This window comes from Brienomyrus brachyistius, chromosome 19, assembly GCF_023856365.1.
Source record: "Brienomyrus brachyistius isolate T26 chromosome 19, BBRACH_0.4, whole genome shotgun sequence".
NCBI lineage: Eukaryota > Metazoa > Chordata > Actinopteri > Osteoglossiformes > Mormyridae > Brienomyrus > Brienomyrus brachyistius.
In genome coordinates this window covers 13,020,422-13,043,335 of record NC_064551.1, presented here as the reverse complement: position 1 = coordinate 13,043,335, position 22,914 = coordinate 13,020,422, and the positions used below count along the sequence as shown (strand labels likewise).

Below are 22,914 nucleotides of genomic sequence, written 5' to 3'. Positions count from 1 at the left end.
TAGTTTTATATCTAATTAATTAGTTTTGCATTTCATTATATTTTGTAATCAAAAGCCATAGCCTAAAAAGACGGTGTAATCAATACGGTGGCTATTTTTCGGCTTTTTTTCTATCACTCTTTCACTCGTTTAAAGAAGGTTCTTGGATCATGACTCTCAAAGCACTTATGTAAGTCGCTCTGGCTAAGGGCGTCTGCCAAATCCTGTAAATGTAAATGTAAATGACTACCAACAGGGTTTAAATTACGGGCTTTCGGGAGCCTATTGTCCGGTGCGCGCCGCAATTCACATGCACGCGCATACCTATAAGTGCGCGGCACCGCGGTCAGTAACAGGGTTACTGCGAAAAACATTCTACTATGATTACTGCGGGCAGTTAATACCGTCAGTGACATTTCATATGGGCACAGTAACAGCAATGTAATTACCTAAGACCTTTAGCAGCCTAATAAGAGCAAAAAATAAATAATAATAATAAAGCACAGACACACAAGTCGCGTTTTCCGCCTCTTCAGCAACACATCACTTTGGAAAAACAGCTGAGCATTACTTAGATAAATTGTTTTAAACCACAGCGAAACAAAACAGCTGTTTGCAGCCCATATTTATACTATATTGTATTTCAGGAACGTTAATATATGGAAAATGAAATACAACGTATAAAACAAAAGTGGAGCATTTACAGAGTCCCCCTTAAAGTATCAGGGGAGGCTTTGGTCCGTTTCAGGAAAGCCGAGCTTCCTACAGCTCCCCCATGGCCACCAATCAAAATATCCCATCAAAAACCTTATGACTAAGCGCTAATGCGCGCAGAATCAATTCGCTGTATATGTCACTGCACAAAAGACAGTGTGACTGCAAAGGGGGGAATTAGAAATGCCCTGGTGTGACAGTCTGGGGGGTTCCTGCAGGTACCATGTGTGCGGCTCATAGGGCAGAGCGGCACGTGCGCCTCATTGTCATTGCGACTTGGGCCGCAACAATTAATCCAACTACTTTAAATTAACGCCCATAATACTCAGTATTAAGAACAGGCCTAGTTAACAATGAATATTAAACCTTGGAATACTGTAAACCGCAGTATAAAATTTAAACCATAGCAAACGAATTAAGGCGATATAACGGATTTGTTCCTATGCTACTTAGTCACTTTTAACAGAGATCGTGTGCAGTATGTTACGTTTTACTTACAACTGCGAGTTTATTGTTTGTATTTTATTTATAAATCATTGCGCTTCTCCTTAAACTCTGCGGTTTGACTCACTAATCTATTAATTCACTATCGAAATACGTTTTTCCGTAGTGAAGTCGCACGTATTCGTTTATGTACAATAGAAGAATACTGAATCTAAAAAATAATGTTTAAAACCGCACGCATATGGCGTGACTATGGGTGTAGCTTGTCACGTCCCGTGACCTCTTTCAACGTCAAGAGAAAACGGCTTGAAGGATTCGGGGTCTACATCAGCGTTAGATCGCCTCTGAAATACCTTTAATATAATCTTGTACGGATTACCTATATAAACATATTATCGTTACCTTTCAAGCTAAAATATAACACCATCTCATTGAATTTGCCAACTTTGCAGCCTAAAATATATACACACTAAAAGTAAAAACTGATAATAAAACATACATTTCGACATATTTAACAAATGGTAGAACTAATTCGTTTTGAGTCGGGTTGTAAATAAATCTGGTAATCATACGTGGCTTTGCTGTGCAGAGGCGTTGCTTTGGGTACACCGCCTCCTGCAGGAAATCATGTAGAATACAGGCAAGGAAAGATCACGGGGGAAAGCCGAGAATTCAGTGACATGTAGGCCTGTTATTAGAGGGAGAGCATTAGATCTTTATGGAATTAGAAAGAAAATGTATAACGTCATTCTTTGGAATCTATAGAAATCAACTTAATTAGCTAAAAATGAATTTAATTAATTTAAATCGCTGCATTCGATTTGCAAAGCTATGCTGACATCCATTCATTCAAAAATCATTTGCAAAGTTTAAATCATTTATTGGTTTTGAAATATTTGTTCAAGATTTTAATACATACCAAATGTCCCCATCATACATTATACAACCAGAGTATAGATTCCATCAACTATATATAATAAAATATAGGTTATAGTATAGGGGGCTTTGGGTGAGGATACTGTAAAGCGCTTTGAGACAATGTAATGTTGTGATAATGCGCTATATAAAAATAAATTTGTTGTTGTTGTTAATTAATCTTCTCTAATCTATAAATATAGGCTATTTTAATGCCTGATATTTTCGTATGAAAGGTTTACGTTTCCTATAGGCTAAAACATAATGAGTGCTTTATTTTTCTAGACTTGATTGCAATCCAGGTCTAGATGGATATAGAGGAATTAATGGCGGGAAACTCTTGCCTGTATGCAGCTTTCAGGAAATGCAGGATTTATTCGCTGAAACTGGCTAATTCCTAAAAAAATACACTACCCTGTCATGTGCATCAACAAAGCTTTTGCATACTCTTAAAATTAAACATGCTAAAATAATTTCTGTTCTTCACAGTTACACCAAATTGCTGCTTAAACACACAGGTTGCTCCAAATATCCTAATGACTGACACAACATAACCTCCTAAGTATTATGTCTATGCGGCGGAAAATATAATTGTGGACGACCGAAATCACGTTCTGGGAACAAAATGCAATAAAAACACAAACAACTGATTAAAACTTACCATTTTTATTATGATAATGTTATTTGATATGTCGAATTACAAGTGTATGATGTAACGTAAAAACAGTTAAACTTATACATATATGCATATTTACATTATATATTTATGGAAAGAAATGAGCTACATCAGTATACGCGTCAAAGGAAGAAAGTAAGAAAATACACCTACAACGTGAGTTAATTGAACTACAAATTTTACATCATTGATGTGGTATTTAAAACCATGGAGAGGATGGGAAGGAAAACAAAAAAACAACCGAAAAACAACATACGCAACCAGAAACAGGAGATGTTATCAGTTTCAAAGAAAACTGCGGTTCGTGGGAGGCACTTTGAGGCTGTCAGGACGTGAACGCATGGCACTAGGAAGGTAAAAGATGAATTAGACATGGATAAATGAAAGTAGTCAGGCGGGATACGTAGCATGGAGCCAGCATTAAAATAATTCGTTTTTTAAAGTGATTGGTGTACCATATATACTGCAGCCTAACACATTGACATTTTCTCACTTATGCTCAAGAAGTAAATCACTTAACATGACCAAGAACTTATAGAGTATGGCGAGGTCATAGGAAAACCACTTTTTTTTTCCCGCCGGCAAAGCAACTCAAACAGTGAGAATGAAGCGGAGCAGCTCTGCACTCATGAAGTTAACCTCCGCGGAGTAGAATGCACGTGCGTCTTTATGCCTTCCGAATGCAATATTTTTTTTCCCCCGATTTTCTTTTTTTTTTATAGAAAATATGACAATATACACTAGCAGTGAAATGTCTCAGTTACGCAAGTAGACAGGCAAGTTAAAAGGATCAGAGTTGAGAATGCATATAAAATACAGTACATGACGAGGTGTAGCACTGTGCAGTAATGATACAGAGCAAAAATTCACTTGTTCGGTTTTCTCCAATATACACAATCCTCCACTGTATCTCTCCTAAGACAAAGCAAAGTCCAATCAGATTCGCCCCACCTTGGTTCAGCTTGCAATATGCAAATAAATCAAATGCCTGACATGGGAGAAAATAACGTGCTTAGAAACACAGCTAAGCTAAGGGGGATGGGGGGGGGGGGGGGGGGGGGGAGGGGAGAGAATAATAATCCGCTCTCCATATGCTTATTTAATGCTCTTTGAGAACTGGTTAACTTTTCACTCTTCCCTAAATTACGAAGCCATTTTTCTTTCTGTTTTTATTTTGCTAAATGACAAAAATTAGCGATTGTTCTAGCAGCTTTAGATATTAAACGTTTAAAAATAACAAGTGGACTGCCACTACTGTACCGCATTAGCCGTCTGCACTTATTCTCTCGATTACAAAACTAGAAAGAAAAGTCTTTAACCCCTTAAGTAATTTCCATCAGGTAAGCGCCACTCTCTACTTTTCAATGTGAAACAATACTCAAAGGTGAGCTATGTACATAACGCTGTCAGGTCTAGGACAGCGGTGATAAATACATCTAACCAATTTAGCATGGGGGCTATCATGATTTAGACATAGTGTTACTTATTATTTACACACGCTGTAGGTTCAGTACCTTGGGATTACCTCATTAATATAGAGTCAGTCTATACAACGAATGTGTCAGCAAAGGGTTACCACTGGGCAGCTGAAATTGCATAGAAAGGTGAAGAAAGTTTGGTGCTGAGAAGTCAGAGTGGCTTTTATATGGGTAATGCCGAGAGTTCCAGCCATCACCCCCATCCCCATCGCCGGGGGGGGGGGGGGGGGGGGGGGGGATTATGACACCTCTCAGGCTGCCACAATAACTGCTCTTCTTAAAGTGTACTTGTTGGGATTACCAAATTCGGCGTGTTTTAAGATGCTGTTTAAAAAAAAAAAAGAATACGCATAAATATTCTAGGTGAATATCGTGTAAAACAAAATTTTTTAAAAAGCAAATACTAATATTGTGTGCTCAATTAGCAATCACACGCCAAGCTTTAATTCAACGATATTAGTATGTACTATATCAACTTGAATAAATACCTCTGCAAATGATCAATATAGATTACATTTATTGCCTACTGACATAGTATGCGCGAGCATGTTGTTATACATAATTTTACGTGGAGATATACAAGTATACATACGCAAATATACACATGCACGCAGACAGGCTATCAGCTATATGTAAATGTATATATTCATATACGTATACATATATACATCTTTGTTGCTGTGTGGTGGATTTTACTGATCTCATTTTAAACGGGAATCGTAGTGAATGTGGAAACCAGCACTTTCAAAAATTGTCCAATTTACTTTATTGTGTTTTTTGGTTTCTTTATGTCTGGGGAATATTGTCATAAATCCCATCCTTATTCGAAAGAGACTGCGAAGGATTGACTGACCATTAAGTGCCACTGTAAACGGGTAGTCAGAGCCAGAATTAAAAACAAAAAAACTGCTGAATGAAATGCTTATTGTCAGTTAAACAGAAAGAATAGAAAACAAAACCAAACGAAAATATCTGAAGCAGATAACCACAGTAGATGTAAAGAAAACATTATCAAGATCACTTGATAGTAAAACTACTTTAGATTGGTCTCGAGTTCATTAAATAAGGGCTTCTTTACCTCTGATACAGAAAATTAAGTATAACTGTTAATAATTTTAACCCCCCGGCAGGGTGTACATGGGCGCAGACGTTTTTGTTACGGAATGAATCATCTTGCATTGGAATGAAATACTGTGTGTGAACTGGCCTTGCCAAGTGCGGGGCAGTCGCAAAATGGCGGCAAAACTGATGAGGATCGCAACAGACAGTCCCAAACGAACGAGAAGCACACCTATCGCACCTGCACGGTCACGTGAGGGTCAGGAAGGCGAACCGTCAATGGCGTCAAGACCCGCTCTTGAGGCTCCCGTGGCAAAAACTGCGCCGTTTCACCAGCAAATGCGATATTTCTGAGAAAAAGGCCACTGTTACCGACCGCAAATGGAAAAAGAAGAGCCATGTAGATCCCTTTTGCTGTACACTCCCAAAGCTATTCTCTGTTCTAGTTTTCAGTCGCAAGACGTTGGCTTGTTTCGACATTGTTTTGTTTGTTTGTTTTCTGCACTAAAGACAACAGATTCCTTCACAAGGGTACACACAAACACATGTTGACGAGCACAGCGTGCCGCTCTGGTTCTCATCGACATCGCTGCATCTGTTAGTCCGGCTTTGCGGTCTAGATGCGTAAGTGTATGAGCGTGTGCGTGTGTGTGTGCGTGCGTCTGCGCGTGTGAGTGTGTGCCTGTGATTTTGTCGTGATCTGCCTCGTCCTCGGCGTGGAGCACTACAGAGCCTCTCCGTTCCCTCGCAGGCTGAGGCGCTCACCGCTCACGGCCTGGAGGGGGCAAAAAAAACAGCCCTCCTTCTCCAAAGGCTCCAGGAGAGAGAGAGAAAGCGAGAGAGAGACGTCACCCTCTGGAGGTGGTCAAGAAATGCGTGGGGGGAGGGGGGGCGCGGCTCAGCCGGCGGCCTTATGGCGCCCTCCGCAGCAGCGGGCAGACCTCGCCGCAGTGGTAGCAGGCACGCAGCGGCAGGGTAGCAGCACAGGCAGGGGGCCACCAGCGACAGGCCCCGCCAGCGCCATCCAGCGCAGGCAGAAGTGCTCCTCGGAGGGGTCGCAGGAGCATGGGTCCGAGAAGTCTCCCTCCGAGTCGGACATGCAGTGGTAGAGCATGCTCTCAGCGCACAGCATGCAGCTGACGCGGTGGATGCACTGGCGCACAGGATCAGGCGCGTCGGGGCACTGGCCGCGCCGGTTGTCCTCGTGGTTAAACATCTCGCGGCAGTAGGTGCAGCGCGAGCGCTCGCCGTCCTCACGGCGCCTCCGCGACGCCTTCGTCGTCTTGAGCGGCGGCGATGGCGGGGCTTTGGGGCCCTTGGCCGGGTCGGAGCCCAGCTCCCCACGCCCGGGGTACTTCTCAGCGTCAGCTTGAATAGCGGGCCCCCTGAGTCCAGGTCGTCACGCTCTGGGCCAGGCCTCCACGTCACCGGGTGCCGGTAATCCTCATAGCCGCGGCTCAGAACGTCCCGCCGCGGGTTGATCCGCACGATCTCCTCCTCGTCCTGGAAACTCACGTGCCGTGGGGTCTTGATGCTGACCTGGTTGTGGGAGAGAACAATGGCATTAAATTCAGACGTGTAAACAAGAGAAAACATTTATCCAACAATCCTCTAAGTGAGGGTGGGCAATCTTATCCGCAAAGGGTTGCTGTGTATGCAGGTTTTCGCTGCAACTCCCTAATTCGATTACTAATTAGAGGACAGATTGGCTGAAGAGTCCTCACCTGCGTTTGGACAGCTGACCTACAGGTTACCCCAAAATTCTGCATACACACCGGCCCTTTGCGGATAAGATTGTCCAGCCCTGTTGTAAGAGCTTACAAGACACAGGGATGGGAGAAATCCTGGACAGGATGCCAGTTCATCACACACACACGCATAAATACCACATGCACAACCCCTAAGACTTTATGCAGCCGACCTGTTATAGGAATGAAGAAGGAAACTGAAAGCACCAAGAGGAAACCCATGTGACACGGAGAGAACATACAGACTCCACACAGGCACAGCGGAGGAGAGATTCGAACCCACACCCCTGTAGGCATGAGTCAGACGAGAAACAATCCAAGAGAAAAGCCAAACTGATGCAGACCCATAAACCTTGACATTACCACTCAGCATGGCACCTCGTGTGAGAGGACCAACCACAACCATAAAACACAGCACTGTGCTGTACAGGGCAAGCGCAAAGCCTCACTCACCGGGGGAGGCAGGTAGCGGCGACTCGGGTTCGAGAAGTCGAAGGTCTGGCCGTGCACGTAGCACACCCGGCAGGGCTCACTGGTCACCACGTTCCGGGAGAAGATCTCTGCCTTCCTCTCCATTGTCGGAGGACAAATAGCAGGGGCTTCAGGATTCAGCTGCGAATATAGCAGACGACACGCTTCATTCATGTCAGCTTCATCTAAAATAAATGCTAGAAACCCAGTTAAGTCCCAAGTCTATTTCCCATTCACTGATTTTTGAGGCAGTAATATTTTCAGCCAGCAGAGGGAGCTGGGGTTGATGCAGGCCACTTGTCTTGAGTTCTCCACTGACTCAAAGGCTGTGTGCTTGGAACACTGAGTTCTTATCTCCACGCTTACGCCCTGCGGCATTTTTAATGGTGCAGAAACGGCAAGCATGTGCCCGACAAACACTGCCATGCTCCTAACCTCCCACCGTATACCAGCGCTACAGTCGATAATCTTAAGCAATGACGTTCCTTTTCTTTTAAAAAATGTATTTTTCACAAAGAAAGCTGTTACTAAAACCATGCCTCTCGTTTACTCTCATTGAGGTCCGCAGACAGTGTGTCCCTGATTTACAGAGGACAAAATGGACGCTTTTTTGTAAAAAACAATTTTAGGACAGCATTCATCGGAGCGACATTTCCCTTTATTTCGACAAATCAAAACGTGCCAAATATAGACTATGTGTCACACAGGAGAAGAAAACGAGGCATGAATCACAAGAGTACGTTTGTGCCTGCAGATATGCAGATGTGCCTGTGCGCGCACACGGGGACGCTCGCGCACAGGCACGGGGACGCTCGCGCACGGGGACGCTCGCATACAGGGACACGCTCGCGCACGGGGACACGCTCGCGCACGGGGACACGCTCGCGCACGGGGACACGCTCGCACACGGCCATACAAATACTATGTTTTGTCAGTAGTAAACCTCCATTTTTAGGTCACACTAACAGTCGCCCAACCAGGAACTTCCGCTATGAAGGGGGGGGGGGGGGGGGGGGATACATCAGTCAAAGAAGCATTCTAGGGAACACCTGGGGTGCCAACCTAAATGGGAAGGAGAGAAACAGCCGGGGTGGAGAAGGCTCAATCTCACTAAAGCCCAGAGGAGAAGCTGGGAACACAGGAAGCCCAGTGGAAACTGGTCATGAGACAGGCCGACGTGGGGCACTCACAGGCCAATAAGTAACGTTCAAAGAGTGACACAGAGCACTCACAGGGCAATGCAGTGCACTTACAGGGCAACACAGCACACTCACAACGCTGAAAGGGCAACAGAAAACGCTCACAGGCCAATGCGGAACACTCACAGGGCAACAAATAACAACAAAGGGCGACAGAGCACTCATAGGCTAATTACCAATGATACAAAACATTCACAGGGCAACACAGAGCAGTAACAGCCAATGACACACAGCACTCACAGGGCAACACAGAGTGCTAACAGTCAATGACGCAGAGCACTCACAGGGCAACACAGAGAACTCACAGGCAGTGACGCAGAGCACTCACAGGGCAACACAGGGCACTCACAGGGCAACACAGGGCACTCACAGCAAATGATAGAGCGTGCACAGGACAATGTGGAGCACCTGCAGCCAGTGACGCAGAATGCTTACAAGGCAAGACAGAACACTCATAGAGCAACAGAGAGCACTTGCAGCAAATGACACAGAGCATGCAGAGGGCAACATGAAGCGTTCACACAGCAACATGGAGCACTCACAGCCCGTGACGCAGAGCGCTCACAGGGTAACACAGAGCACTCACAGCCAATGACACAGAGCACTTACAGGGCAACAGAGCACTCACAGCCAATGACACAGAGCACTTACAGGGCAACAGAGCACTCACAGCCAATGACACAGAGCACACACAGGGCAACACAGAGCACGCACAGGGCAACACAGAGCACGCACAGGGCAACACAGAGCACGCACAGGGCAACACAGAGCACGCACAGGGCAACACAGAGCACGCACAGGGCAACACAGAGCACGCACAGGGCAACACAGAGCACGCACAGCAAATGACAGAGCATGCAGAGGGCAACATGGAGCACTCACAGCCCGTGACGCAGGGCATGGACTGGGCAACAAAGAGCACTCAGAGCCAATGACAAGAGCATGGATAGGGCAACACAGAGCACTCACAGCCAATGATGCAGAGCACTCACAACCAATGAAACAGAGCACGCACAGCCAATGAAGCAGAGCACTCACAGCCAATGAAGCAGAGCACTCACAGCCAATGACACAGAACGCCCACAGGCCACCGCAGAGTACTAAAAGGGCAACAAATAACACTCACAAGGCAACACAGAGCACTCACAGGTAGGGCTGGGAGATAAAATGATAACAATGATTATCATGATATAATTTCCCTCGATATCGATATGCCAAGTGCTCTATGAAAGTTTGATATAATTTTAGACACAACATGTTACTGGCGATATGCTTTGCATTACAAAACGAGGCCACTTTCTCCATTACAACAGTCAGGATCGGCAGTGGAGCACAATCGCAAATGCAGGCATGGAAATGGGGGATTTTATCGAACAAATAACAGAATGCAATAGGGCAAATAGGCAGACAAGAGACAAAACCGTCAAAACAACAGGGCAATTCACCAGGAGGGCAAGTAAGTCAAAAGCAACCCCTTCAATAAGGGCAATCCAGTGAGATCTAAAAGGAAAATCCATAGTAAAATTCAATCCATGAGAAATTTCGACAATAATGATCCACAGAGAATTAAGAAAAGGTAGGAAGAATGCCAGCTACAGCGTTTTTCAGCAATACCTAACATAACCTGCTCATCTTGTATCTCTAACTTGTGAAATGCAAAATGCATTTGCTACACATAGTGCTTTTAGTTTCAGTTTGGGCCGTCATGCTTTGAGCCCATTTTTCAACGGAGAGTTCAATGTAATGGGGTCAGAAAATACAGCAAATTGTTCTGGAAGCATCATTTTGGGCATCACTACTGACTGGCAAGTGATTTTTACATTCTAACCATAAAGAAAGATGATTTTTAACTATGATTTATCTTTTTTTTCCAAGTCAGCCTTTAATCTGGAGAGAAATAATAACTTGACATTTATCGCAAATCGAAAAATTTTATTGTGATAACAGCCAATGATATGGAGAACTCACAGGGCGACGCAGAGCACTCAAAGCCAATGACATGGAGCACTCGCACTCATAGTCAATGATACAGAGCACTCACAGGGCAACGTGGAGCACTCACAGGGCAACGTGGAGCACTCACAGGGCAACGTGGAGCACTCACAGGGCAACGTGGAGCACTCACAGGGCAACGTGGAGCACTCACAGGGCAACGTGGAGCACTCACAGGGCAGTGCTCGCAAAGCACTCACAGACTAATGTGGAGCACTTGCAGGCAATGACACGGAGCGCTCACAGAATATCACACGTATTAGCACCTGTGTGTAAACTGGAACAGATCCACGCATCTCATTACACCTGCAGTCCTTAGTCCTTGTGTCCAAAGGAGAATTAGTGGTCATTCTTACCACTTCATCCTCCACACAGATGACCGGCCAAATAATTGGCTTCAAGAATGTGGAGATGGCAAAACTACCAGGCAACCACGATGTGTCCCCAATCAGTGTTTAAAAAAAGTATGTGGGAAACAGGATGCAGAAATTATTCCCAAAAAGGTGTTTTTCCACTGCGAATGGTTATATATATTATTTTTTTCATATTCATACACCACACTTTATCTACATTTTAAGCAGGCAGATACTGAGGGAAAACCATGGGAAAGACTTCATTTCCCAGAAGCACATTCTCTCACAGTGAATAAGATGGCCGTCACTGTGATGCTGCCCCCATGATGAGGATTACGAAGGACAGGTGGATGCTGGCCTCTATGTACGGATTAGTACTGAACACGCCATCAGTTCTGGGAGTCCGATTCGCGAGAACCACCCGCACAAAGTACAAGGATGCAGCTCATTTTGTAGGCTAAACTCCAGGCATGACTGAGTACCCAGATCGGGGCTGGGAGCTGGGAGGGAGCAAAAACGTGGACCATCTGGGGGTCCCTGAGAACCGGGTTGGGAAACACTGCCTTAAATAACCCTATTGTGTGCAAGGACGAGTGCAGACATCGAGCTGGGCTTCTCCAGAGAAGGCCGTCTCCTTTGCATGCCTGCGGTTTACAGGAAATGTCTACTTAGCATCACAAAAACAGCAGTTGGCCAGTGCAGCGGGCCTGTGGCGCCGGCCTGCATACACGATTAGCTTCCCCCTCGTGCTTCTCACTGGAAATGTGCCGGGGGTGAATTTAGCACTGCCCTCTTCCTGCCCCTGAGCAGCACATCAGCAGACATACCTGGATTCCGTCTTCACACATCTCTGGGTCACTGTGGGTCGAAGGGCAGCCTGTAATGACAAAACCGCATTTCAGTGGTGTTACCCATGACATGCACGCACACACGCGCACACAAACAACTACACTTAGACACATGTACACAATACCAGCATACAAAGAAACCACAATATTACCAAAACTTATTCTACTGGAATAAGGCCAGACGGACTGTTCTGTCTGCTACTGATTCCTGTACATATTGCTTGCACACACTCACCTTTAAATACGCTTCTTTAATGAAAACACCAGCCCACATCCCACAAAGCCCCCCCCCCCCCCACCTCCGGGTCACAGTTTCAAGCAAACTACCCAAATGTCTCTCTCCTTGTTGAGACTGTACTGTTACCTTTCCTGCCTGCAGCAAGATGGAACGCTTCAGACGGTCGGGGCGAGTCCCGACCACGAAACTGCAGTTTAACCACGTTTCATAACAATCCCCCTGTTTCCATGGCGTTAGGTCTTGAAAAACCACAACCCCCCGCCCTGCTCCCACATTTAATTTCAGCCAATCTACACAGTCATCTCTCTCTAACTGTATGTCGGCGTGGTACTCAATAAAGTACGTTAAAAACAACGCAGGCATTCGGCTAAATAATCCTTATAATTAACCATTCAGCTAAAGTAATATTCATGATAATACATGAGAATACCCCATTCATCTCTCTTAGCAAAACCCAAAAATTACAAATATGTTGGAAGGCAAACCCGATGCACTTGCCGTGGACGGGCACATATGTGTGTACGGTACGCACCACGTCCTCCCCTGGCGCCGCTTCCCTCTCTGACGGAAACCGGGACCAGACTGCTGGCGAAGCCCTGTAGCCCGTTGTCATGGTTACGCAGGGCCTCAATCCGACAGAGGGCTCAGAGCGCAGACGTGTGAAGGATCTGCTTAGGGCTATGTGGGGTGGATCGGAGGGGCTTCTATAAGGAGCCGGGTCTCAGATCAGAAGCACCCACTGGTATCTGAAACTGGTCGGCCTGATGGAACATGTGCGTGTGAGCCGGGGTGAAACGGCGTGCCGCGGGGACACGCATGTCATGTCACACGCTGGTTGCTATGGCAACTCTGACACCGCCCCGGGGGCTTTAGGGTCAGTGATACGGTCAGTGCGTCAGACTTCCATAATAAGAGCGGCAAATGGGAATAAAACCGCCAGCGTGTGGCGCCGTGGCCCCGTCTGACGCTAAGTTAATGACAGCACAGGCCCGGGCGGGATCGCAACACAAAGACGACGTGTTACGTAGCTATATAAGACCGTAGCCGTTTTGCTGTACTGAGAGACTGTCATTGTGGGGTCTTTCCCTACCGGACAGGAAACACCGTATTCTCTGCTGCCCTCTAAGGCCTGAATGCAGTATGACTGTCACGCCTTGCATCATCCTACATTTTACCGGATGTACTCAGAGACCAAAAACACGCACAAACTCAACAAACTACCAGGTTTTTAAACCTCGAGGTGATCATAATCCTGAGGATAATAATAACAACTGATACCTTATTGATCTGCGTGGGGAAATTCTCTTTACGCCTCCCCCAACTTGCAAGCTGGCGGCGAAGGACCCCCACCAGGGAGCTGGGGGTTAAAGCCCTTGCTCAAAGACCCACAGATGTGCCGAGGCTGGGCTTGATACAGTAACCTTCTGATCACAAGCACAGAACATTAACCCACTGAGGCACACACTACCATACCTCAGACCTCTGACCTTAGATTCAGATGGTCCCCACACAGAGGGAATGGTTTCCATTGGCAGATTAGCATGCTATTTCGCGGTGATTCCCTGGCTAGCCAGGCCCCTCAATCCCACAATGCAGCACTGCCTCTCCTGCCAACAGGGGAATGCACAAAGGACACCTCTCTGTGCCATCATGTCCTTCCACAGCTCTGGCAATCGCCGGAGCGCACTGTCACCGTGTGAGGGGTCATGGAGGGCTGTCAGGTTAACAGCCTGGTGCCCATTTCTGTGACAACCCCCCCCCCCCCCATGAAAAGCTCTGCTTTTGGATGGAGTCTCCAGGCAGCTGTCCAGCCCTGGAATACCCAGCAGAGCGTGACATAACAGCGAACTGCGGCTCTTTTCAAATTGTGGAAGTCCAAAGTTTTTCTGGACGTATGCTGGGGCTGGGAGGGGGCGCCGTTATGTAACTCGGAGAAGGTGGCGGCTGGCCGAACGGACTCCTTTTCACCCGCCACCTCTATCACCCGCCAGAATGTTACAGAACGTCACTGCAGATCTAACAATTCCGCTCCTGAACCACGGGCAGAGACGGGTTGGTGTGAGGGTGTCTGGCAAATCACCGGGTTTAAAAGCCATTCCCCGGAGCGGGGGGGCTAGGGGCACATTCATGGCAATCAGAATCACGGGCAGTATGACAGGAAGTCATGGACACAGGAGGCTCTGTCCCGAAATGCCCCCCCCCCCCCCCCCTCCCATACTTTGCTGAATGAGCTGGGTGTGGCAGCCATTGTTGAGAAAAACAGGAGCAGCACAAGCCAACCACAGAGAAGATTGCAAGGTATTCAACACCCCCCCCCCCCCCCACGTTGAATACCAGTGAAGACCAAAATTACTCAGGAGGAAAAGTAAAAAAAAAAAAACAAGCAGAACCTGGAGGCATTTTTACACTGAATGGCAGTTCCTGTGGTTGGGGGTAATAAATGACGCCGAGAGTGGCTGGCAGGCATGCTGCCTGGAGTGGCCTGAGATCACCAGTTCACTCACCAGACGCATCACCCCCACCCCCTATTTCACGAGTGCAGTACTAAAGCAGGAATGTTATGTTATACAGTCAGGAAACGGGGCACAGGGGGCTCACCCTGGTCGATGTCCTCCACAGCCCTTCGGATGCCCCTGTCGAAGGCCCGGGCGTCTGCTGGGCTCTGGAACGTCAGGCCGAACTTCTTCTCGTTGAGCCTCCAGTGGTGAAAGATGGGGGTGACCTTGTTGTAGACAAGCTCCTTCTTCAAGACGCACTCCAGCACCACCTGCGGCACGCAGACTAGCTGGATTAAAACCCTCGCACTGTCCGCACGCCGTGGGATATACTGCCATTTCCACATTCATCCTCTATAAAAGGTGTACAGGAAACTCCACAATCCTCCTGCATCTAACTATGGGTCATTAATATTTAATTGTTACCTTCCTGTCCTGAAGGAACTAAACAAAATAGCTCCTTTCATTGTGAGGAATGCCTGTGATCTGCAAGACCTTGTGTGCATGCGGCTGGCTGTCTGTCTGTGTGCATTCCCAGTATGTGTGTGTGTGTGTGTGTGTGTGTGTGTGCATACCAAGGGCATGCGCATATATCTCCTGCTTTTCTGTGTGTGTATGTACATATACGTGTGTGTGTGTGTGTACAGCCCCTGATTACTGAAAAGCAGCAGCATGGGGGTATGAAGTGTCTCTCTGGCAGGACCCTGGGGAGGCAGGTGGGGGGAGGGGGGTAACGAGACAGAGTGGAGCCGGGGCCAGTAAGGTGAGCGTACGTGCTGCCCTGAAGAGGAAGTCTCGCCGGGACACCCTAAACCACATTCCACACAGGGAATTCAACCCCCAACCTAAACAGAATCAGTGCTCCCTATCAATGGGGGGGGGGGGCATTCCTCAGATCTCACACCACCAAGCCCTGTGCGACAGAACAGGGGAAGCAGAGCCATGCCTCTTAGGGTTAGACGCCAGAACCGTGTTCCCAAAATGGCCACACGTGCCGGTTCATCCCCCTTTATATGGGGGGGGGGGGGCTTATCCATGCTTATCCATCATGGGGGGTACACGTACCATCCCCCATCCTTCGCCATGAAAACCCTGGATCTGACTGCTTGGTGCGTGGCTCTCTGGCTTTCAATGTTGTCACATATAAGGGAGCGGAGCATGATGGGAAATGGCGCGGAGCATGATGGGAAATGGCGCGGAGCATGATGGGAAATGGCGCGGAGCATGATGGGAAATGGCGCGGAGCAGCAGGCCATAGGGAGGCTGCTTCTCCCCCCCGATCGCTGTGATGACCCTAAATGAGTCTTTCCCAATAGTCCCGGGCTCCGTGTCAAACGTGGACCCGCACAGCTGCACGTGTCCATAAATCACGGCCCGTTACTAAAGCTGCCGACCGGATAGCATGGCCTTGCGTGGCCCGGTGGGGATTACCGCCGGATACCACGCCCGCTTACGTAAACGCCAATGGCCGAAAAAGATAGACAATTCTCACCCATTCATCGATACAAACAGTTACAGTTTAGCCATACTGATGCTGGGATCAGTCCCATATCAAAAGACGACAGTCTTCTATTAAATCACAAAGATCCCCCTACCTCAGGAAAGCAGGGGTGTTCACCACCCCCCTCTTTCCAAAATGATCACTATTGAAAGCATGTGGTGTAGACATTTCCAAGAACGGAGACCCTGGCTATGATGCTATCTGTGTCCCATGCGAAAGCCTGCTTTTTACTACAGCCAGCACACTGCCTTTCATTTAGACAATGGAGGATCTAGAAGAGGAAAAAGCCCGTACATGTTTTTCCAGTTATGTGTATAAAATCAGCTATGCCAGTGCGCAAAGCCCTGAGCTTATCCACGGTGAGGCTGTCAGAACAACGCAAGTACACGTGATGTGCGTGTCTCACTTAAGACAAAAAAGAATGAATGACCTGAGGAATGAATTAATGAATGAATTCTTAATGAGAGCTGCAGTTTTTGCCCCCATTGATGAAGACACCGGGGGGTGGGGGGGAGAGTTATTAATGAGTTTATTCTGAAAATGGAAGAGATTTTGAAAAATGTTCCCACGATCCGACCGATCAGACCAAATTAAGATGATAGCAGATGTTATGTGTTCCAATCCTGCACTGACTTGTGTCCCATTCACAGCCTCACATGGAGCCCTGCCCCTTTAAAAAAAAAAAAGCACATGACCGCAACCCATCACTGAGAAGGGAGCATGCAGGTGAGGCCACGCCCCCAGCCCAGCAGCAGGCATGCTTACCGCATTGTCTCTGAGCCTCTCCCCCTGGATGAGGAAGTCGGTGCGGCTGCCGTCCCCATCCTGCCGCCGCACTCTCCTGACGGTGACACAGCTGAGACCCCCACCCGTCAGGGGAAGCCACCCTCCGCTGGAGTCGTCCCGAGTCATGACCACGGCTCTCACACGTGCAAAATAGTCACTGTCACTGGGGGCAAAAGGAAGGGGGAGGGGGTTAGTGCATGACCACCGATCTCATGCGTGCCAAAAATTAACTAGATGAGCTCAAAGTCAGGGGAAAGGAGAGAAATCAAGAAATAACCACAGATCACTGCCATTAGAGAAACAGATCTGCAATTAACATGAAGACAGACAGTAATGTCTCTGTAAGCAACAGCCTCGGTCCTCAACAATAAACTAAGACATGGTAGCATAACAAAGTCGGAAAAACAGTCCTGCCAATCAGTCGCCAATACAGATGATCTCCAGGCTGACCACAGGTCCTGACACGTGTACAGAAGCAAAAAATCCCAGTATGTGCTGGGACAGGTCCTCTCCCCACATGCAATGGCTGTGGCCACCATCAGTGATGCCCTTCGCAGCCTCCACCCACAGTGAAACAGAGTGTCATCCTCAAACAGCACGTGGGGCGGTCATCCAGACAGCAGAGGTTTCGCGAAATCGGACACAAGCGGGCGGGGGGATGGGCCTTAGCAGGGTTTGGGTCTGAGCAGGTGGGGGTCAGGCCTTCGCAAGGCTTGGGTCTGAGTGCGTGGGGGGCAGGCCTTCATACGTCTTCAGTGATACATCAGAGATAGCGAAAGTGAAGGGAGGCGAAGATTCAGCGACAATGGGAAGTCACCCAGCACTGCATTTCACGGCAAACATGCTTGTGCGTTTCCGCAGACTTGTGAAGGCGCCACAAACAGAAGCTGAGGGAAGCCTGGTGCCCTGATCCTGCTCAGGGGCACGACTTCCCCATTTTGAGAGCGGCCAGCAGCAGCAGGCTGGGAACCGTGACCACACACACACACACACACACACACACACACACACACAATGACAGCCTTAACCCCTACCAAGCCCTATCCTTAATCATAATTTCCCAAACAAAATACAAGGTTTATGGCATTTTTAACTTTTTCATTGCATGCAGATTTTTATACAACTGAATTTGCACTTGGGGGGCCCAAAAAAAATTGTCACCACGACGACAAAATAGAAGATTTGGTCCCCACAATGTAATGTATACCAGGACCACACACACAGCAGAGTAACATATACATTTTCCTTCAGTCAATCATATAAACACACAAACACAGACAGGCGTAACTTCACAGCCACACGTGTCATAAGCTGAGCAGGGGCTAGAAGGTCATAAATGTGTCTGATAAAGCCCTGCAAGACGTCAGCTGCAGATTCGGCTCTGAGGTCATTTGAAACCACAACGGAAGCAGACCTCACTGCTTGTGCTCTTGCTTCATGCTCACACCACCTGAGCAACAATAGCCCCCCACCACCCCGCTACGAGCAAGCTGCAGACTGTGAAAGTACACCTCCCATCCTCACGCCACCACACTGTGCGAGAGGTCAGTGTCCATCCCCCTGAGATCTTTCGGTATGACTAAGTCACCCTCTCAACCCTGCCCTGCAGACAGCCCTGCAGACTGCCCTGCAGACAGAGCGTAACTCTCACCCCGCTGCGGAAGACAGAGGGTAATGCTGTATTCATACACCTCATGGAGGAATACAGAGCGTAGCGCCATATTTACACTTCTCAGTGTAAGACAGGGCACAACACCAAATTTATACATCCCACAGTGTAAGACAGAGCATAACGCCATATTTACACATCCCACAGTGTAAGATGGAGCGTAGCGCCATATTTACACTTCTCAGTGTAAGACAGAGCACAACACCAAATTTATACATCCCACAGTGTAAGAGAGAGCATAACGTCATATTTACACTTCTCAGTGTAAGACAGGGCACAACACCAAATTTATACATCCCACAGTGTAAGACAGAGCATAACGCCATATTTACACATCCCACAGTGTAAGATGGAGCGTAGCGCCATATTTACACTTCTCAGTGTAAGACAGGGCACAACACCAAATTTATACATCCCACAGTGTAAGACAGAGCATAACGCCATATTTACACATCCCACAATGTGAGACAGAGCGTGACGCCACATTTACACATCCCACGGTGTGAGAGAGCGCGACGCCATATGTACACATCCCACGGTGTAAGGCAGAGCGCGACGCCATATGTACACATCCCACGGTGTAAGGCAGAGCGCGACGCCATATGTACACATCCTATGGTGTAAGGCAGAGCGCGACGCCATATGTACACATCCTATGGTGTAAGGCAGAGCGCGACGCCATATTTACACATCCTATGGTGTAAGGCAGAGCGCGACGCCATATTTACACATCCTATGGTGTAAGGCAGGGCGTGCTGCCATATTTACACATCCTATGGTGTAAGGCAGGGCGTGCTGCCATATTTACACATCCTATGGTGTAAGGCAGGGCGTGCAGCCATATTTACACATCCTATGGTGTAAGGCAGAGCATGCTGCCATATTTACACATCCTATGGTGTAAGGCAGGGCGTGCTGCCATATTTACACATCCTATGGTGTAAGGCAGAGCGTGCTGCCATATTTACACATCCTATGGTGTAAGGCAGGGCGTGCTGTCATATTTACACATCCCACAGTAAGACAGAGCATAAGGGCTGCAAATGGGAATCAGTCACAAAACACATCGTTATGCCAATTCCTGATATCCAACATCAAATTCCTGATATAACAAATGAGATGACAGCCACTAATCAGCTTCATTATTTCACCATCGTTACCAACATGAGGGCTTCATCCTGTATTACTGACCAGAAAAACATTGGGCCTTATTCAGGATGTACAAAACACTGAGGATATCACAAGTTCCTCACAATTTACAGGCCAAGTCCAGAAGCACCCCCACTGCAGTACTGGAAACGCTGATGCACATTCTGCCTCCGTGCACTCAGCTCCTGTCCCGCCCCCAGGTGACTCAACTCACGAAGCTGGCACATGGACCCCCGCAAGAAAAGATACACACACACATACATGCTGGTCCCTGCACCCAATGGGGTGGGGGTTAAATGTGATGCAAATGGGCCACAGCTCAGAGCTGATGGGACAAAGTGGGGGACATGAGCATCGCTTGAGCTGGGAGGGACACCAACAGCGGCCAACGGAGACGGTCGCTTCCCGGCGGCCGGAGACGTAGCGTTCTCACATCCATCGCCTCCAGCAGCACACGGAGGGGACGTCCCTTTTCTGGACAACCAGACACTATTTGGCCTGAGCAGACTGGCTGGTCCTCCAAGCTCAGAAGAGACACGCTGGAGGTCAGCCAGCACCCAGCTCCCCCACCCTACATCATACCCAAGCCACAGCTAACGCAGCTAAAGCTGGGATGTCCCCCCCCCCCCCCCCAGGCTACCAGAGCAGCAGTCTGTTTACGCCATGGAAGCCATTCAGCTGCTGGCTTGCTCTCCGCAGGGGTTCAATGTGCAGCAGCGTGGAACCCGCCATGGCCACCTACTGGTCATTCATGGAACTCCGCTGGAGACAAGGGGACACGCAGACTGAGAAAATACCCAATCGGTATAATTATGGAGCAGGAAGTAAAGGTGAGGAAGGGGTCTAGAAGGGGCACAAAGGGGCAGAACTACGGTCACAGGGGCATGGCCATCCACAGAAACAGCTTTACTGACATGTGTACAAAGGAAGCCTTTAGTCTTCAATAACAAAATAAGGAAGGACCTAAAACTCCCCCCCACAGTGACAGTGGCCTTCACGGGGGCACTGAACACAATCGTCAGACATGCTCTGCTAGTTTACATAACCTGGATGAACAGCAGGGGGACAGACGGCCAAACAACAGTTCTAGTTACAAGCCCAAGCATCATTGTTCAATCACAGTAGCCCTGTCTTGACCGAAGCCAAGCGCGGCTGCATCACACGAGTCTTCTCTACATTTAATTGATTTATATAACTACGGCGTTTGGCATCACGTGTGGCAACTGGGCTCCGAGGGGCTAAAGGCTCTGGGAGGCACAGCAGGCAGTGGAGTCCCTGCACCGGATGGTCTAGTGGATGACTCATCCCGGTCGCATGCATTGCAGCATGAAAGATCCAGAAAGCACTGCATACTGCACAGGCGGGAGGTGGGAGTGGGCTGCAAGACGGCATCACCGCTTCTTATGCTACCTTCCTCTAGCTACTGTAGCGACCGCATTGTTACCGGCAATCATACCTTTCACCGAAAATCCGAAGAATTGGCTGACGATACGCGGCGCTGCTCTGAATGGGCTCTGTTGCTGTGAGGAAAAGCGTTGGAAACAGAAAATCGCCTTCTTCTTAGTTCACTCTGGAGCTGCTTAGTAGCCATTTCAGTCACTTCCCAGACTTACGGATTAAAAGGCGGAAATGCCAGGAGTGCCGGCGATCCTGCCCGGATTCATTCAATGAAAAACACCGGGCGTAACGCAAATAGGTAACCATGACGACCATAGTGGAAACCCATCTATCCATCTTCCAGCTGCTTATTGTGGATGACCCTCTGGGGGGGGGGGGGGGGGCGGGCTGGAGCAGGAGACCCTGGACAAGATGCTATTGCACGGCAGGAACACTCCCACACACACACACACACACACACACACACACTTTTATCCCCATACTGTGCAGTCATTTCTATGGGCATAACCAACACTAATCCCAACAATGACAGCCTTGGTCTCTACCCAGCCCGAATCTCAACCCTAAGTAACCATACAATACACATGACTTTTGGAATTTTTCATTTTTTCCATGTATCCAAAGAAGTCAGGACACTGTAAAATGTAAATAAAAACAGAATGCAATGATTCACAAATCATATAAACCCAAATTTTATTGAAAATAGAACAAAGACAACCTATCAAATGTTGAAACTGAGAATTTCAATTGTTTTATGACAAATATATACTCAATTTCAATTTGATGTCAGCAACACATTTAAAAAATTTGGGATGGGGCAACAAAAGATTGGAAAAGTTGAGTAATACTGAAACAAAACACCTGGTTGCATATCTCACAACCAATTAGGTGAACTGACAACAGGTCGAACAGAGCCTCTCAGAGAGGCAGAGTCTGTGCAGTGAAGATGGGGAGAAGTTCACCACTCTGTGAAAGACTGCGTGGGCAAATACTGCAACAATTTCAGAATAATGTTCCACAATGTAACATTGCAAAGAATTTGTGAATTTCATCATCCATGGTACATAATGTCATTAAAAGATTAAGGGAATTCAGAGAAATGTCTGTAAGCAAGTGAGAAGGCCGAAGACCAGAACTGGACAGCCCTGGTCTTCAGGTCCTCAGGAGGCACTGCATTAAAACCAGACGGTGCATGGCCTCAGGGACACTTCCGAAAACCATCGTTTGTGAGCCCAGTTTATCACTGCACCCTCAAATGCAAGATGAAATTCTATCGTGCGAAGAAGAAACCATATCTAATACATGATCCAGAAAGACCACCAACTTCTCTGGGCATGAGGTCATTTAAGACAGACTGAGGCAAAATGGAAAACTGTCCTGTGGTCAGACAAATCAAAATCTCAAATTCTTTTTGGAAATCATGGATGCCAGGACCGGAGAGGGACCATCCAGCTGGTTATCGGCGAACGGTTCAAAAGCCAGTATCCGTGATGGTGTGGGGGTGCGTTAGTGTCCATGGCTTGGGTAGCCTGCACATCTGAGAAGGCACCAATAATGCCGAATGATCTATATGGGTTTTGGAACAACATATGATGCCATCCAGACAACGTCTTTTTCAGAGAAGGCTGTGTATGTTTCAGCAAGACAATGTGGAACGACAAATTCAGCAAATTACAACAGCATGACTGTTTTAGGAGAGTCCGGCTGCCAGACTGGCCTGCCTGCTGTCCTGACCTGTCACCCATTGGAAACGTCTGGCGCATCATGAAACAAAAATATGACAAAGGAAACCCCGAACCGTT

General features: G+C 47.7%; 1 protein-coding gene across 1 annotated transcript in view; it reads right to left on the bottom strand.

Annotated features, from left to right (window-relative positions):
- Positions 1–3,771: 3,771 nt before the first annotated feature.
- The window catches only part of spred1 (sprouty related EVH1 domain containing 1), a 30,136-nt gene continuing 10,993 nt past the window's right edge, over positions 3,772–22,914 (bottom strand). The window contains 9 exon segments of the mRNA XM_048984875.1: positions 3,772–6,199; positions 6,201–6,239; positions 6,241–6,276; positions 6,278–6,630; positions 6,633–6,804; positions 7,467–7,625; positions 11,856–11,905; positions 14,713–14,881; positions 16,876–17,059. Coding sequence (XP_048840832.1) covers positions 6,164–6,199; positions 6,201–6,239; positions 6,241–6,276; positions 6,278–6,630; positions 6,633–6,804; positions 7,467–7,625; positions 11,856–11,905; positions 14,713–14,881; positions 16,876–17,059 — 1,198 coding nt within the window. The 3' untranslated portion in view covers positions 3,772–6,163.